The 15,411-nt window shown below is 46.7% G+C and overlaps 1 protein-coding gene across 3 annotated transcripts in view; it reads left to right on the top strand.

Annotated features, from left to right (window-relative positions):
• The window catches only part of EI24 (EI24 autophagy associated transmembrane protein), a 36,982-nt gene extending 26,367 nt beyond the window's left edge, over window positions 1–10,615 (top strand). For all 3 annotated transcript variants that reach the window (XM_084611866.1, XM_084611867.1, XM_084611868.1), the window contains 6 exons: window positions 1,004–1,128; window positions 2,013–2,132; window positions 2,581–2,692; window positions 5,218–5,329; window positions 6,595–6,669; window positions 8,850–10,615. In XM_084611866.1, the coding sequence (XP_084467992.1) occupies window positions 1,004–1,128; window positions 2,013–2,132; window positions 2,581–2,692; window positions 5,218–5,329; window positions 6,595–6,669; window positions 8,850–9,012 (707 nt within the window). In that variant the 3' untranslated portion in view covers window positions 9,013–10,615. The remainder of the gene's footprint in view (window positions 1–1,003; window positions 1,129–2,012; window positions 2,133–2,580; window positions 2,693–5,217; window positions 5,330–6,594; window positions 6,670–8,849) is intronic.
• Window positions 10,616–15,411: the final 4,796 nt, after the last annotated feature.

Raw genomic sequence — 15,411 nt, 5'->3', positions numbered from 1 at the left:
TCTCCCGTCCTCTAGTTCTGTTTTGTTTAACACTGTTTCTCTTTTTCTTTGTCTCCTACCCTCTTCTCTCTTGCCTCCCCCCACATCTTTGTCCACCTCCTTTCCCTCTTGCTGACACTCTCTACCCTTTTGCCTTACTCCATTCTGTCCTTTTACTCTCATCTCTGTCCCTTTCTTCCTGTTGCTGGGTCAGCTTTCCCCACTGTTCAGATGTCTGGTCTGCTCATGATGTGCATGCTGTAATTGTTGCTTCTTTTTCCCTTTTCCCACTCTGAGTGTTCAGGGAGAGCAGGGACCAGAATGCTGATTAGAGCGAGCACTTGAGGAGCAGATAGGTCAGGGAATCTCGCTACAAGTATTAGAAACCTCTTACAGAGTTATCCAGCAAAACAAAGGAGAACCCCATTTTTTTCCTGGGTGTTCTGGGCCTCTCATCTCCTGAGAACCAAAACACACAGCTTTGATAACATCTGTTCAAAACAGTATTTGAGTATAGGCGAGAACTGTCTGTCTTCCCATGTGTCTGCTGCATGACATATTAGTTGCAGAATGCTTTCTCTTCCCATCCATATACGTTTTCAGCAAATAAGTGTCAAACCCGGAAACCTTATTCCTAATGATGGAAGAGGAAACTATGTTCCTGCTTATACCACAAGAAATCGAAAGCCATTGTTTTTGAACCAGTAGGATGCTTTTTGGCAGTCCCAAAGCAAATGTTCCCATAGGATTAACCACTGGTTCCCTATGGAAGTACTGCAGCTAGGATATTCTTAGAAGTAAATAAAGAGCAGGTGCATGAAAATGGGTCTGTAAAGAAGGGAAGTAGGAAATGGCCCTTCCTGGTTTTATCTATTTCCCTTTTTGTAGTAGGACCAGACTATCACATCTGTACAAAGGAGGCCGCTGTTAGCTATTTCTCCATTGTAACTGTAGGTTGTGCAGTCTGAAATGAAGAGAATCCCATGTGCATGTTGCTGATAGGGACTGTATTCTTATTTTGAAGGTGACCCCTCACTACATGGTGATGTCTGGTCCTGGCTGGAATTTATCCTCACCTCTATTTTCGGTGCCCTTTGGGTCCTTCCTCTCTTTGTGCTCAGTAAAGTCGTCAATGCCATCTGGTTTCAGGTAGGTGAGGAGGATGCGGAACAGCCCTCAGTAGCTATGGGAGCAGGAGTTCACATTAAACAAGTGACATAGCATATGCTGTGTTACGGGTGGGTCAGTTAAGACCATAGAGCAAGAGTACAACCCACAGCCTCCTTTATTTTTCATATCGATGGTGACCAGTCAGACTGAGGTGGAACATTGCGTACTGGAACAAGTAGTCTCCACAGACTGGCACCTCTGTAAATGAGCCGTAACCTGCTTTATTTCGTAAGGTCTTCTGGGTCAAACAAGCTACTAGTGTGGTCCTTATTTGGACCACATGTGGACGGCCATGTGCTCTGTTCTGTATAATGCCATAAAAGGAACATTTCTACATAAAGCTTATTGTTCCAGATGTGTTGAGTGTGTTGGCAGGCGCACTGTGGAATATGTGCACTGTGTTTCATGATGATGGAGAGATGGCTTGCTGCTTTTTGGGAGAAATCATCACTGTTATGTGATTGGCAGTATGTTTGGAAAATGCGCAATGGAGACAGCATGGTGATGTGATTAGAGAAAGGGACTGGGAGTCGTGAGACCTGAGTTCTAGTCTCAGCTCTGCCACTGGCTTACTGAATGCCTTTGGACTCTGTGCCTCAGTTTCTCCATTTGTAGCAATGGGGTGAATGATACCCAGGTTTCTAAAGTACTCTGAGCACCTTGAATGAAAAGTGCAAACCCTTATTACTGTGTCTAATAAGCTGCTGAGCTAAAGCTGTTACTACATCAGTAAGAAAACAAGATTGCACCCTGAAAGTGTACTCAGTGGAATCTGCATGCTGACTGCAGATCAGTCAGTAGCGCAGTCACTCGTGTTAATTGTCTTTGTAAATTCGTTTCCCTGAAATGTTTCTCTGTTTCAGGACATAGCAGATTTGGCATTTGAGGTTTCCGGAAGAAAGCCCCAGCCCTTTCCCAGTGTCAGTAAAATCATTGCTGACATGCTATTTAACCTCCTCCTGCAAGCACTGTTTCTCATCCAGGTGAGATTAGACCTATCTTGGGTTCTGTATCTGGGTCAGTAGAGAACCAAGTGCATATTAGCTGTGAAATGCTGAGGGGGAGATGCCAAACCATTCTGCTGTTCGAATGCAGCTGTTGGCATTAGTGGCCACCTTGGAAGAGAGAGAGCCTCTTGGCTGGAGTGGGGAGCTGTGACCAGGAGACTGTTATATGCAGAAAATTGTGGTCAAATTGATTGATGTTCCCAAAGTGACAGGATGAGCTTTGCTTGAAGGAAGGTGGGGTTCGGATGGTTCTGTTGGAGGGCGGGAGAATAAAATTAAAACTACAAGAAAGCAAGGTCCTCTCTAATTGTGCTCCCCTATCACTCGCTAAGGTAAAGATAAAAGTATTGTGTCCCTGCTGTGCTGTACAGAAATCCACCACTGCAGAAAGCAAACTCAATCAATTTCTTCTCTTCCTCTGCAGGGGATGATTGTGAGCCTTTTCCCAATTGATATCATTGGCCAGTTGGTTAGCCTCCTGCACATGTCGCTGCTCTACTCCTTGTACTGCTTTGAATACCGCTGGTTTAATAAAGGTTAGTGCTACCCTTCACTTCCGAGGCTAACAGCGTGTGTCTGGGGACATTCTGCATTGCTGGGAATATTTTAAATGCATAAGCTTCCCGATAGGAGGACAATCCAGTTTCAAACACATTTTATCCAGACAAGTAACTTGGGATGTTTCCAAGTGATCTCTCTCTCTGTCACCCTTCCTCCTCCCTTACCTCAAGAGTATGGAATATGAGCCTCTCTTTAGAGAATGAATCTCTGCTGTATTTGCAAATTTGTTTTTTCAGAGCATTAAACCTTACTAGGCTGATCGATTTATTGTGCTGTTTACATGAGAGGGATTTGACTAGGAGATGATTTTCACTTGTACTACTCTAATAAATGGTCTCGCCTGTTTATCCATATTTGGATGTTAGTGTCCCAGTAATGGGCCTGAGTATAGGAGCAGAGGTGTTGCCCAAAGATGAGACACGTCAATAAGATGGATAAAACAGAGCAGCACCCCAAAGCACCTCACAGTTGGGAGTGAGATCCTGCTGTTAGGGGGACTACATAGGCAATGGATCAGCCATACCACTTGTGGTCCAAGAGACTGTTCTATTGAGAGAGAGGAATGTTGGCTGCAACACTGGCATGTTATCCCTGACTTTCTTTAGAAGGTGCTGTGGGAACATTTCCACCTGAAACAGTCACCAGAGATGGGCAGATGGGACTTCAGCATCTTGTCTGAAGTCTGGCACCTCTGACATCTCAGCCAATCCCTCTCTGGTGCATGCTCCATTGCAGTGTGAATCCAAATCCTGATAGGGATCTTGACTCCACCCCTTTCTGGCATCAAGGTGTGAGAGCAGCACAGACACGAGGGGGGTGAATACATCATTTCACAATCCATTGAACACTGGCTGAGAAGGGGCCACTATAGATGACTTACTGCCCTTCTCTGTTTTTCTGTGACTGAATGCTCTGGTTGTGCTGTGCTGAATCTCTTGCCTGCCTATTCACTGAGGCTATAGCAGAGATGAGAAATAGTCACATGGTGTTTAAAGCAGGGCAGGGAAGATGAGTAGAATAATAAACATTTGTTTGAGGGCCAGATGCAGTCTGAAATTCTCCTGGTGGTTCTCACTTGAAAGCCTTGGATTTGGTCCCTGTCTGACTTGGTTTGCAGCGTACCATAGAATTCTTAGTTCCAGGGAAAAACAAGGTTCTCTTGTATAGTGGTTTTTCAGCTCCAAATATTTTTCACTCCATGGAATTAAGTCCAGGAACTAAATCCAAAGAGGCAATCTTACCATCATTGGAACAATCTGAATTCTAAATTCAGCTAGAGAAAAAACACTAGAAGAAAAGAGAACTTCCATTTCTGATGCTAGAGCTCTGGATTGGCAAGGAGCCTGATGATGAATGTCAGGTAGGCCCAGCCACCTCTTGCTTTGTAATGCACATATTCAGACATGCAGAACATGAACATTTACTTGTCTCTCACACCTGTGGTAAAATTGTTTTAATTGTTTAACCTTTTCCAGCAAAGGTAATAGAAGAAAAAAGAAATGATGGTATCTTTTTCCTTTCAGATTAGAGAGAGATGCCTTGAAAACTTGTGCTGACAAAAGATCCCATGTTACTTTTCACAAGAGGAGTGTTAGTTCAGTTTTCCCAATTGGAATAACTTAATTTTGCCACCTACCTTCAACTATTAGTGAAGTTTCAGCCGAACATAGCGTTATTTTGTATCACACCATACGTTGCAGGCCATTTTAGGCATAAAAATACAGGAAGTTCATAATCTAAATTAGATTCTTCATTTAACACCGTAAGTGTTCTGTATTTTTACAGTCCACTGATAAATTAGTGCCACATTTATTCTAAATGTGTCTGCATTTAAATGATGGTAGATGTGATTTTTATCAAGGGGAAAAACCGTTAGAAGAAAGTTTAAAAAAAGCAGTGGGGAAGAAGGTAGAAACCTATTATATTTTTTTAAAAAGCATAGTCCTCCATATTTTAATTGAGCTGACCAGCTTTTCTGAGGTTAGTCTTTGAAGTCTTGATGTTATCTAAACTTGTAGTTTAATCAACTGCTATTTGTCTTGTGCCTTTTGTCTTACCAACTCAATGGGTCCAGTAAACCAAGTTTATATTCTGCTTTTTACTACAAAAGTGGCAAAACAATTAGGTTTTTACACTCTGAAGAACATCTCTGTTTCTATGGTGTTGTAAATCAGGGATCCCTTGTCAGATTTTATTGAAGCATGATAGAAAAATTCTACTGTCGTCTCAGGCTTCACATACCACTTTTGAGGCTGATGTCTTTTGTTTGTGGATTTTATAGGGTAGAGCCAAAATCTAATTTATAATAGAAACTTGTTTGCAACCTTAACTATGGAATGGCCAATACAGCTCCCTTATGTAGTTTATAAATTACTTTGGGATCATTCAGGATGCCTGGCACTCTAGAAATGTGAGATTTAGTGACAACACATGCTCTTTATCCCAAACTTTCCTGCCTTAGTTCCTTAAATTTCTGTACATTAACTTGTGTTTTTATTAGGAATTGAAATGCATCAACGGTTATCCAACATTGAGAGGAACTGGCCCTATTACTTTGGATTTGGTTTACCACTGGCTTTTCTCACTGCAATGCAGTCTTCTTACATCATCAGGTGACTTCAACTGTAAATTGGGAGCACTGGGCGTTTTTGCTTTGAGGGTGATGAATGCAGAGGTAACATGTCCCCCCAAATACCACCCAAAATTCCCACCCTCCAAGATACCACCAACCCCTGCAGATCAGAGGAGTATATCTGCTTCCACAGCACCATAGGGAAATAGCTCTGCTAATAAGTAGTTGGAGGGGAAAGTACATTGAGGAATAAGGAAGGTTTTTCCATTAAAATCAGAAATGTAGTGCAGATTCTTCCACTGAACTACCATACAACTATGAAACATATTTGGATAGTAGAATCTCCCCTACTTCCTGCCTCACTGTATTGACCATTCTGGAGGCACAGTGGCTGGGAAAAGCTTATAAATCCTCTCACTGCTCAGAAATCATCTCTTTGCTGAGATGATGTCATTGCTGTTTGCTTTATGATTTCTCGTCCTGCTCTCATTCTGCTGTAACCTTTTCCCATACGGTTGGAATACTCTTACAGATGGAGCCAACATTAGTGGCATGTTTTCTCTTATACTTAAAATGTAGAGCAATAAGCAGAGCTAGCAGGGGCCACGATTTATTGATGCAGACAAGCTTCTCTGTGATGAGCTGCATTTCTAACTGTGTCAGCCCTGCCTAAGGTGACACTGAGACAGCATATATGTGGGAGGTAAAATCCAATTCCAGTGTCAAGCTGTGTATCTGTCTCTTCTTCTGAAAGTTCACTGAATACTTACTCTTAAAAGAACACTGTAGTGGATCCCAGCAGGGAAGGGTTTAAGCATGCCCAGATTCTATTGGAGTTACTTGTCCTTTATTTACATTGTTGATTCCGCACCTTTTGCTCGTCTTCCATGTGACTGAGATTGTCTCATTTAAAGCTGCGGTGAAGTGCTGATGGTTGCAGTAGTAGTCCCGTGAAGCCCACAGCAATCTCTGTTTAATATGCAGATGCAGCCTATGGAAGCTACATGATACTCTCTCTTGATGTGAGCTGCCGGAAAATGCTGTCTCTGCACAATGTGTTTCCTTATTAAATATTGTGACTGGTGTCATCTGCTCCATTTATATAAATTCAGTGTGGCCCTTGGTTGGGCTGTTTGATTTCCCGTGTGTTTAAAGGTGCTTCATTTCATCCTTCTCCAGTCCCTGCGAAGGGATGTCCTGAAATCAGCTTCCATTGCATGGGAGGTCATTTTCCTGTGTAACCTTATTATGACACCAACCTATAGTAATTGGCTTTTTGCTCAATGTGCCGTCTTCTCTTTGCAGTGGCTGCCTGTTCTCCATTCTTTTCCCTCTGTTTATCATCAGCGCCAATGAAGCAAAGACACCTGGGAAAGCATAGTAAGTATTTTCCTTAGGAAACTCAGAGTTGATTTTAACATGATAATGCTAGATGCAGGATGAACTGACACTCGAATCTGTGACCTAAAACAGGGCTTTAGCAGTACTGTGCTTGGTAAGTCAGGGGATGCCCATGTACATCTCTGAAGATATTGGTCATGTAATGATGAAAGGTTGGGACACCTTGATTAATTTAAAATAGAGGAAATTAAACAGAGAGGACATTGTGTTAACACTTCAAAAGGGTGTGTTATTGGTAAGGGAAAGGTTCTCTGCGGTATTGATAGACCTGCACTGAACTTTAAATCCTCTTACATCACACTCCCTGAGCTGAGTGCGGGTATGCCAAAACCCTGCAATTCCTGGGCAGCCATCAGCTCAGCTCTTATCTGCAACTTCAAGCTTTTCAAGACAGACTTAACCCCAAGGTTGGAATAATTGGGTCTGCTCTGTCCTCCCTACGTAGATACAAGGATGGAATGGAGGCATCCTGCATTTTCCAGGGGGTTTTGATAACTGTGCCTGCATTAGGCCTTTACTCTTCATTACTGTAGAGTGTATGTCTGCACTATGAAATTAGGTCGAACTTATAGAAGTCAGTTTTTTTAGAAATCGGTTTTATATATTCGAGTGTGTGTGTCTCCACAGAAAATGCTCTAAGTGCATTAACTCGGCAGAGTGCTTCCACAGTACCGAGGCTAGAGTCGACTTCCGAAGCGTTGCACTGTGGGTAGCTATCCCACAGTTCCCACAGTCTCCGCTGCCCACTGGAATTCTGGGTTGAGATCCCAATGCCTGATGGGACTAAAACATTGTCGCAGGTGGTTCTGGGTACATATCGTCAGGCCCCCGTTCCCTCCCTCCCTCCATGAAAGCAAGGGCAGACAATCGTTCCGCGCCTTTTTTCCTGTGTTACCTGTGCAGACGCCATACCACGGCAAGCATGGAGCCCGCTCAGCTCACTGTCACCGTATGTCTCCTGGGTGCTGGCAGACGCGGTACTGCATTGCTACACAGCAGCAGCAACCCATTGCCTTGTGGCAGCAGACGGTGCAATAGGACTGGTAGCCGTCATCGTCATGTCCGAGGTGCTCCTGGTCGCTTCTGTGAGGTCGATCAGGAGCGCCTGGGCAGACATGGGCGCAGGGACTAAATTTGGAGTGACTTGATCAGGTCATTCTCTTTAGTCCTGCAGTCAGTCCTATTGAACCATCTTATGGTGAGCAGGCAGGCGATACGGATTGCTAGGAGTCCTATTGCATCATCTTCTGCCAGGCAGGCAAGAGATGAGGATGGCTAGCAGTCCTATTGTACCATCTTCCGCCGAGCAGCCATGAGATGTGGATGGCATGCAGTCCTTCTGCACCGTCTGCTGCCAGCCAAAGATGTAAAAGATAGATGAAGTGTATCAAAACAAGAAATAGATCAGATTTGTTTTGTACTCATTTGCAAAACCCCCCTCCCCGCCCCCCATCTAGGGGACTCATTCCTCTAGGTCACACTGCAGTTACTCACAGAGAAGGTGCAGCGAGGTAAATCTAGCCATGTATCAATCAGAGGCCAGACTAACCTCCTTGTTCCAATAAGAACAATAACTTAGGTGCACCATTTCTTATTGGAACCCTCCGTGAAGTCCTGCCTGAAATACTCCTTGATGTAAAGCCACCCCCTTTGTTGATTTTAACTCCCTGTAAGCCAACCCTGTAAACCGTGTTGTCAGTCACTCCTCCCTGTGTCAGAGCAACGACAGACAATCGTGCATCTGAGTTGAGAGTGCTGTCCAGAGCAGTCACAATGGAGCACTCTGGGATAGCTCCCGGAGGCCAATACCGTCGAATTGTGTCCACGGTACCCCAAATTCGACCCGGCAAGGCCGATTTAAGCGCTAATTCACTTGTCAGGGGTAGAGTAAGGAAATGGATTTTAAGAGCCCTTTAAGTCGAAATAAAGGGCTTCATCGTGTTAACGGGTGCAGGTTTACATTGATTTAACGCTGCTAAATTCGACCTAAAGTCCTAGTGTAGACCAGGGCTGTGTTGTGTTATATTCATTATCCTAGAATATACTTCTTGCTGCACTATTCTGTTAATGTGTTCGTGTGTGTGCGTGCGCGTATGTGTGCAAGAGACACCAATTGAGACTTTGGGATTGGAGCTCACAGCATTTGTTCTGTGTTTCAGCCATTTCCAGCTGCGTCTCTTCTCCTTGGTGGTTTTCCTCAGCAACAGACTCTTTCACAAGACAGTTTACCTTCAGTCCACCCTGAGCAGCTCCTCCTCAGTAGATAGACTGCCCTCTCCTCGCTCATCCCCTGCCAAACAGAAGGCTGCTTTGAGGCACTGAACCACAACCAAAGGGGTGTGTGTGTGTGTGTCATCCTTGGCTGCTACATGTGCCCCTGTGACCTAGGGAAGGGCAGGACCCATTCTGCCAAGGGGCTTGTGCATTTCCCCACCAGTCACCATTGTAAGCGCCACTTGGACGTTGGTTTTGTGTCACACTGAGAACGTGGATGGAAATCTCTGGAAAAGTCTGGATTTTTAACACCTTTGTGAGTTTTAAAAAGCCGGGTTCTCTGTGCTTGTTTTATAGAGTGTAACAGACCTGTGCCTGTACTGTTTTGTATACTCTTTTCCTGTGCCATTTCCCTCCATACCCCAGGAAGAATGGTTTTGTAATCCACGTTTTGCTGTAGCTTTGTGGAGCTGATGGGAGTCTTTAAAGTAGATTGCGCCACAACTGTTGGATTCCTCAATGATCATAGTTCTTTGTATATTGTATCTCAGGTCAGGTTTTTGTAATTCTTGCTGTGCTGAAAAGCAGAATTGGAAGACAAACTGGATCATGCTGATCTAGGGGCAAGATCAATTTATACAGAGAGGGGACTCCCCCAGCCCACTATCCAATGAGCTCCAGTCAAGCTCTTTCTGTCAACTGGCAAACTTTGGGTCTTTCGTCAATACAAGACCTGGACAAGTGCCACCTTTCTGTATCCAGGATATATACTGGAGGGCATCAACTTTCATCAGGATGAAGCAAATTCCTAACCTAAACAGCAGAATGTGGTGGGTTTTTTTTAAATCCTGTTTGGAGCTGGTGAAAGCTCCTGAAATTTCAAAGGGAAATTGTATAAACAAGGTCAGGAACTGAAATGGAAACTTATTGAAACACTTTAACTCTGTAGTTGGGTTATAAGGTTTTTTTAATGTATCTTTTTGTCTCAGCAATCAGATGCTTTTGAAAATTAGTGTCTGCCAGTTTTCCGTGGAGACACCATGCATACTGGCGGTATTTAAAAAAAAAATTCAAAATTATGAGGTTCCAAACTGTATCCAGACAACACAAGGGAGAACAATCGGTTTCTACTGGACTCATGGGATAACATACAGACCTGGGCTGCACCATTGCCCTGCTTAAAGTAGGTAGTGTGCCTCTAGGGGAAGAGAGAGAGCTTGTTCAATTAACATGAAAGGCTCCAAGTCTGTCGCCATGGCGACACTATCTCTACTGCAATTGTTGTCCCAGCATAGGTGGAATGGTATTGGCCAAAGTACACTTAAGTGGTTGTAGCTGCAGTGAAACTGCTTCCTCAGCTCAGGATGTGTGAATTCATGTGCGTGTGTCTGTAAGTCTCTGTGTGTGTGTATATATACTCTGTATACACAAAGGGAGGGTGAGCAATCCTGGTTCTAGACAGTGTTCTTCTTGCATGTAACATTTCTGTTTGGCAGAAAAAAAATCTGTGAAATTCAAGAAGCCCTTGGTTTTTCAGAACTGAGGTTGGTCTACAGATAAACTTTTCTCTAGTATTTTCACACTGAAATATTAAACGAAAATGAACAAAAATTCAAAAATTGCAGTGGGTTCTGCCTGAGCACTGAAGTTAATGTTAAGAGCAAAAACTGCATTTTACTGTGGATGGGTCATTCTTAAAGTCTAAATTGCAATCCAGGGACTTTAAGGCTCTACATGTGGGAAGGGTGGTGGGGGAGATTTGGGAAACAGTTCAGTGCAACTTGATACTGGAGGCAAATGGAAATAGAATTTGAACTTCCCTTAAGCTTCTCTAAATAATGTAAATGATTCTCTTGGCTTGCTACAAAGCACTCTCAAAGTAATAGTAGAGAGAGCCACTTCTGGATGTTACGTACTCTCTTCCAGCAAGCTACAGGGAAGAGAAGGGGCAGATTCATATGAGAGTATTTTGAAAATGAACATTTTTGAAAGGGATTGTATACAATCTTATTTTACTGTACAAACAAAACCTAAATGACAATATACTAACCTATTACATTATTGACACAAATCAAGCATTTCAAAGCAAGGAAATAGTTTTGGACACTACATCTGACATTGCCCACTTAATAAGCAACCATATTGTTATCAGGAATTCAAAGATATGCACATCTTTAACTACACCAGGTGCATGAGTTTTCAAGGAGATTTAACTCCATGGAAAGTTTGAAGGGGCAGTAATGAGCTTGTTTTAAGCCAAAGGGAGGAAGACAAATGATAGACAATTCAGCATTCAGAGCAGGGTAACTTTAATGGCCTGCAACTCAAAAACAGCTTGACTAATTTTGCAAAAACTTCCTTTGTTGCTTTCTGAGTAAACGTGGCAGTTTTCAGATCAAACTGATTTACTAATTCAAAGTTAGATCGGGGCTAAAAGTGGGCAATGGAATGGAAGTTGGTTCCAAATGTAACTGAATGGGCTACTGCCTTTCTCCAATATGCAAACTGTTATACACATCTATTGTTTGATATCACATATATAGATTAACATGGCTATGGGAATCTTCCTTCTTGGGCTAACATGATAAATTAATGATGCCTTAACTGAAATAAACAGCATGGAGGAGAGTTAGACTGGGCATGTAACCTAGTACCTTTTCTAGTTTATCATGCTTAAACACGCTTCTTGCTTGAAGGATGCTAGCAAGACTTCCCTGGCCAATGGTACTGGGCTGAAGTCTGGCCACCATCAGCTGGATAGTGATTGAAGGCTATGAAAGTGACAGGGGTCATTTGAGGGAAACTCCATGTTCTAATATACTCTTCGTTGTGGTCTGGGCTGCATGAGTAGCTTAAGAGTTAATGAAACATAGAACAGCCAGAGAGGTATTCCTGCATTCCTTGCCAGTGTACCAGCCAGCTCCCTCCCTCTACCCGAAATAGCTTTCCAACCATGTTTGGCCTGTCAGTTTTCTGGACAAAAACCTCTGTTCCAGACAGGGCCTGCTGTTTCTTATTCAGCTATGCACCATCAAATGACCAGTGCTGTTTGCCGCTCTGGTCTGCTGATTGACAAAGGAGGCTAAATTCCATAGTGAGCTACAGCACGCACAAGAGGCAGGCAGCAGTAATGCAGTGGAGTTCAGCAAACAAGCTCATTACGAGACTTCCCCTCCCTGCCTAAGCAAACCAGGTCCAAAAGGCTACAAACCCAATACTGTGGGTAGGATTCTTCTCCTCTTAGTGTGGCCTTGTTGACCGCCAGCAGGTCTCGCCTATCTAGGAAAAGGGAGTAGAAGCTTCTCCTTTGTTAGCCTGTCAGTGGAGGCCTTCCATCTTTCTGTCCAGCACACTACACAGTGCTGCATTATTTAGAGGTGAACAAAATGGGGAATTCACAGGTTCCAAAGAATGAACCAAGCCCTTCACTGAGATGATGATGGGTTTCTTCATATAGTTACAAGGCAATGGACCCAGCTGCTGTTTGTTCCCATAGCAATCAGAGCAAGACAAACGCTGAGGAAGGGAGCAGCACGACATAAGGTGCCAGCGGGTTTGCAAGGGCACTGCTGTGACAGCGAGTATGTGGGAATGTTTCCTAGGCTGTCAAAAATAGAATGCAAGGAGGAGATTCAGTTAAGCCATCCCAGCGGGTAAGGATTTCAAGAAGCCATGTGCTCAACCATGTAGCTCCTGTCCACTGAAAGTTCATGAGTCGGGGAAAGAGAAGGGAACGTACGGTGAGGAAAGTAGGATTTAATTCTCTTACATATGTAACGGATGGGAGATTTAAGATCTGTAGACTAAAAATGTCTGTGGGTAGCTTGGAGTGAGGGGTTACACCGCTGCTGTGCCCTGTCCTTGGGCAGACTCTCCTGCCCCTTTTCCAAGCCCTACCCATGGCCCTAACTCACTTTTATGTGGCCTCCTTTTGCAGCGTGCTGAACATTGCTGTGTGCGCCACATAAAATAGGAGGTAGCACCGGCCGCTAGATGGTCGCTAATGGTTGTGTAATTAGTACAGTGTTACCTTTAGCATGATTAAAGCTCTGGGTAAAATCCTGCTCACAAAGGCAGCCACGCTGAAGTTAATGGGACGAGTTATAGGAGTATAATGAGCAGAATTTGGCTGAGATAATATCTCCTGGGATTCACAGAAGAGAGAATCTTTCAGATACTCCTCGTCTCTCAGCGTAACTTTAAGGCTGCCAGAAAGTCATTGCATCATTCTGTGTTGATGCAGCGTTGGGATGTGATGGGAAGATGCTGCACTCCAGAGGAGTCTCGCACCAAAATTCCCTTTCAGTCTGAGAAATTTGCAAATGCACAGGAATCCAGCCTCTTCTCAGAGAGCTATGTGAGCATATAGTCACTCTGTGTTGTCCCACTACACCTGCTGGAATTGTATTTAATCCACAGCAGTACATAGCCCATAGACTCAGATTTATTTAAAGATACAGAATGAGTACATCAGGTAATGGAGTTCCCCCTCTTTTCCAACTGATTGCATCCACAATTTGGAGAAAGTGTACCCAGATGTGAGGAAAGAGTCAGGGGGAAAGAGACAATGTAACATTGTAGAAAGCAAGGGGTAGACTAACAACTGGACAGAAAAGTCACTCTGCAACAAGTCAAAGCAGCACACATGAGAAGAAAAAAGGAAAAGAAAATGGCCTGGAGATGGAGAGAATGAGTTGAAAATGTAAGGAGAAAGGGGGAGGGAGGGGAATGAAAAAAGATAATCAAGTTCACATTGTTTTCTGGTGAGTAACTTCAAGGATGCTGCTTTAGTTTATTATACTATCTCCAAATTTGGAAAAAAAAGATCTTGAGCTTATGGGATGTCAATAGTTTAGGCTGCTCTGGATCCTGCAGGCAGCTAATCAGAGAAGCCAGAGCAGATACTGGGATATTCACCAGGCTGCAGGCTGCTCTCCATGCAGGATGCAGCTCTGGGTGTCTCTTACAGCAGTTATCTAGTTATCTTGAGTTATAAATCAAATGTTACCCCAGCTTGACTCCCTCCCACCCACCCACAAAATTCTCTAACTCAAGGTTAGGGGTGCTTGGAGCTCAAGCAGGCTGGCCCATCCAGGCGTGTGGGTTAAAGCCCCAGTTATGCTGATGCTGGAGCTAGTAATGTCGTGGGGATGCAACAGCTCCAGTTACAACTGCTCAGCAGCAGCCAACCCCGTTGCTCTGGGCTACTCCTAACACCAGGGTAGGTCTACACAGTGAAAAAACTCCACAGCAGCAAACCCCAGAGCCTGGACCCCCAGCCGGAGCCCTCATCGCCCTGCCCCGACCCCCACCCCCTTCCCCGTCCTGGTGAAAATGAGCGAGTGAGGAAGTGGGCTGGGGTTTTCGGTTTTGTGCGATCAGAAAGTTGGCAACCCTGGGGGAACGGGGGACGCCACCAAGCCGGACAGCCCAGGGGACGGGGAGTGAGCCCGCGGGGGCCCCGGATAGCCCGGGGGTCGGGGCGGGCGGGGAGTGAGGCGGGGGGGTGGACAGCCGGGGGGGGGGCGGGGGCGGGGAGTGAGGCCGGGGGGGGGCCCGGACAGCTCGCAGGAGCGGGGAGTGAGGCGGGGGGCGCCGGACAGCCCCGGCGGGGGCGGGGAGTGAGGCGGGGGGGGCCGGACAGCCCCGGGGGGGGGTGGGGAGTGAGGCGGGGGGGGGCGGACAGCCCCGGGGGGGGTGGGGAGTGAGGCGGGGGGCGCCGGACAGCCCCGGGGGGGGTGGGGAGTGAGGCGGGGGGGCCGGGGAGCCCCGGTGGGGGCGGGGAGCCCCGGGGGGGCGGGGAGTGAGGCGGGGGGGGCGGACAGCCCCGGGGGGGCGGGGAGTGAGGCGGGGGGGGCGGGGGCGGGGAGTGAGGCCGGGGGGGGGCGGACAGCCCCGGGGGGGCGGGGAGTGAGGCCGGGGGGGGCGGACAGCCCCGGGGGGGCGGGGAGTGAGGCCGGGGGGGGGGCGGACAGCCCCGGGGGGGCGGGGGCGGGGAGTGAGGCCGGGGGGGGCGGACAGCCCCGGGGGGGCGGGGGCGGGGAGTGAGGCCGGGAGCCCGCCCAGCCGAACAGCCCGCCGGGCGCAGCGGTCCCAGGCCGGCCCTGCCCACACCCGGGGCGCGGCCGGCGAGCGGCTGGATCACGTGGTTCAGGCTCGCCCCAGCCCTGGGGGGCGGAGCCGGGAGCCGTCCTCAGGCACCGCCCCCCGGCCGCCGCCACGAGCGGACCCCACCTCGCCACCACCACGTCCGAATCCGGTCACGTGACACCCCGCCCACCGGCCCCTTCCGGGCGTCTCTCGCCTGGACCGACACGTCACTGCTCGCGCCTCAACCAAACTCCCCCGCTCTCCAGACCCCGCCCCTCCTCTCACTTTTCCACCAGCCACAATTCAGTCCTGAAGCGCCAGTCCTGCCCACCCCCGCGCTGAGTGACAGGCTTGGCATCCAGTCAGCTCAGGCGCCGCCCGCGGCGCGATGAGGGACAGCGGTCTGTGCCAATGGGG

Source organism: Lepidochelys olivacea, assembly GCF_965140295.1.
Source record: "Lepidochelys olivacea isolate rLepOli2 genome assembly, chromosome: 22".
NCBI lineage: Eukaryota > Metazoa > Chordata > Testudines > Cheloniidae > Lepidochelys > Lepidochelys olivacea.
This window is presented reverse-complemented; position numbering and strand designations above follow the sequence as displayed.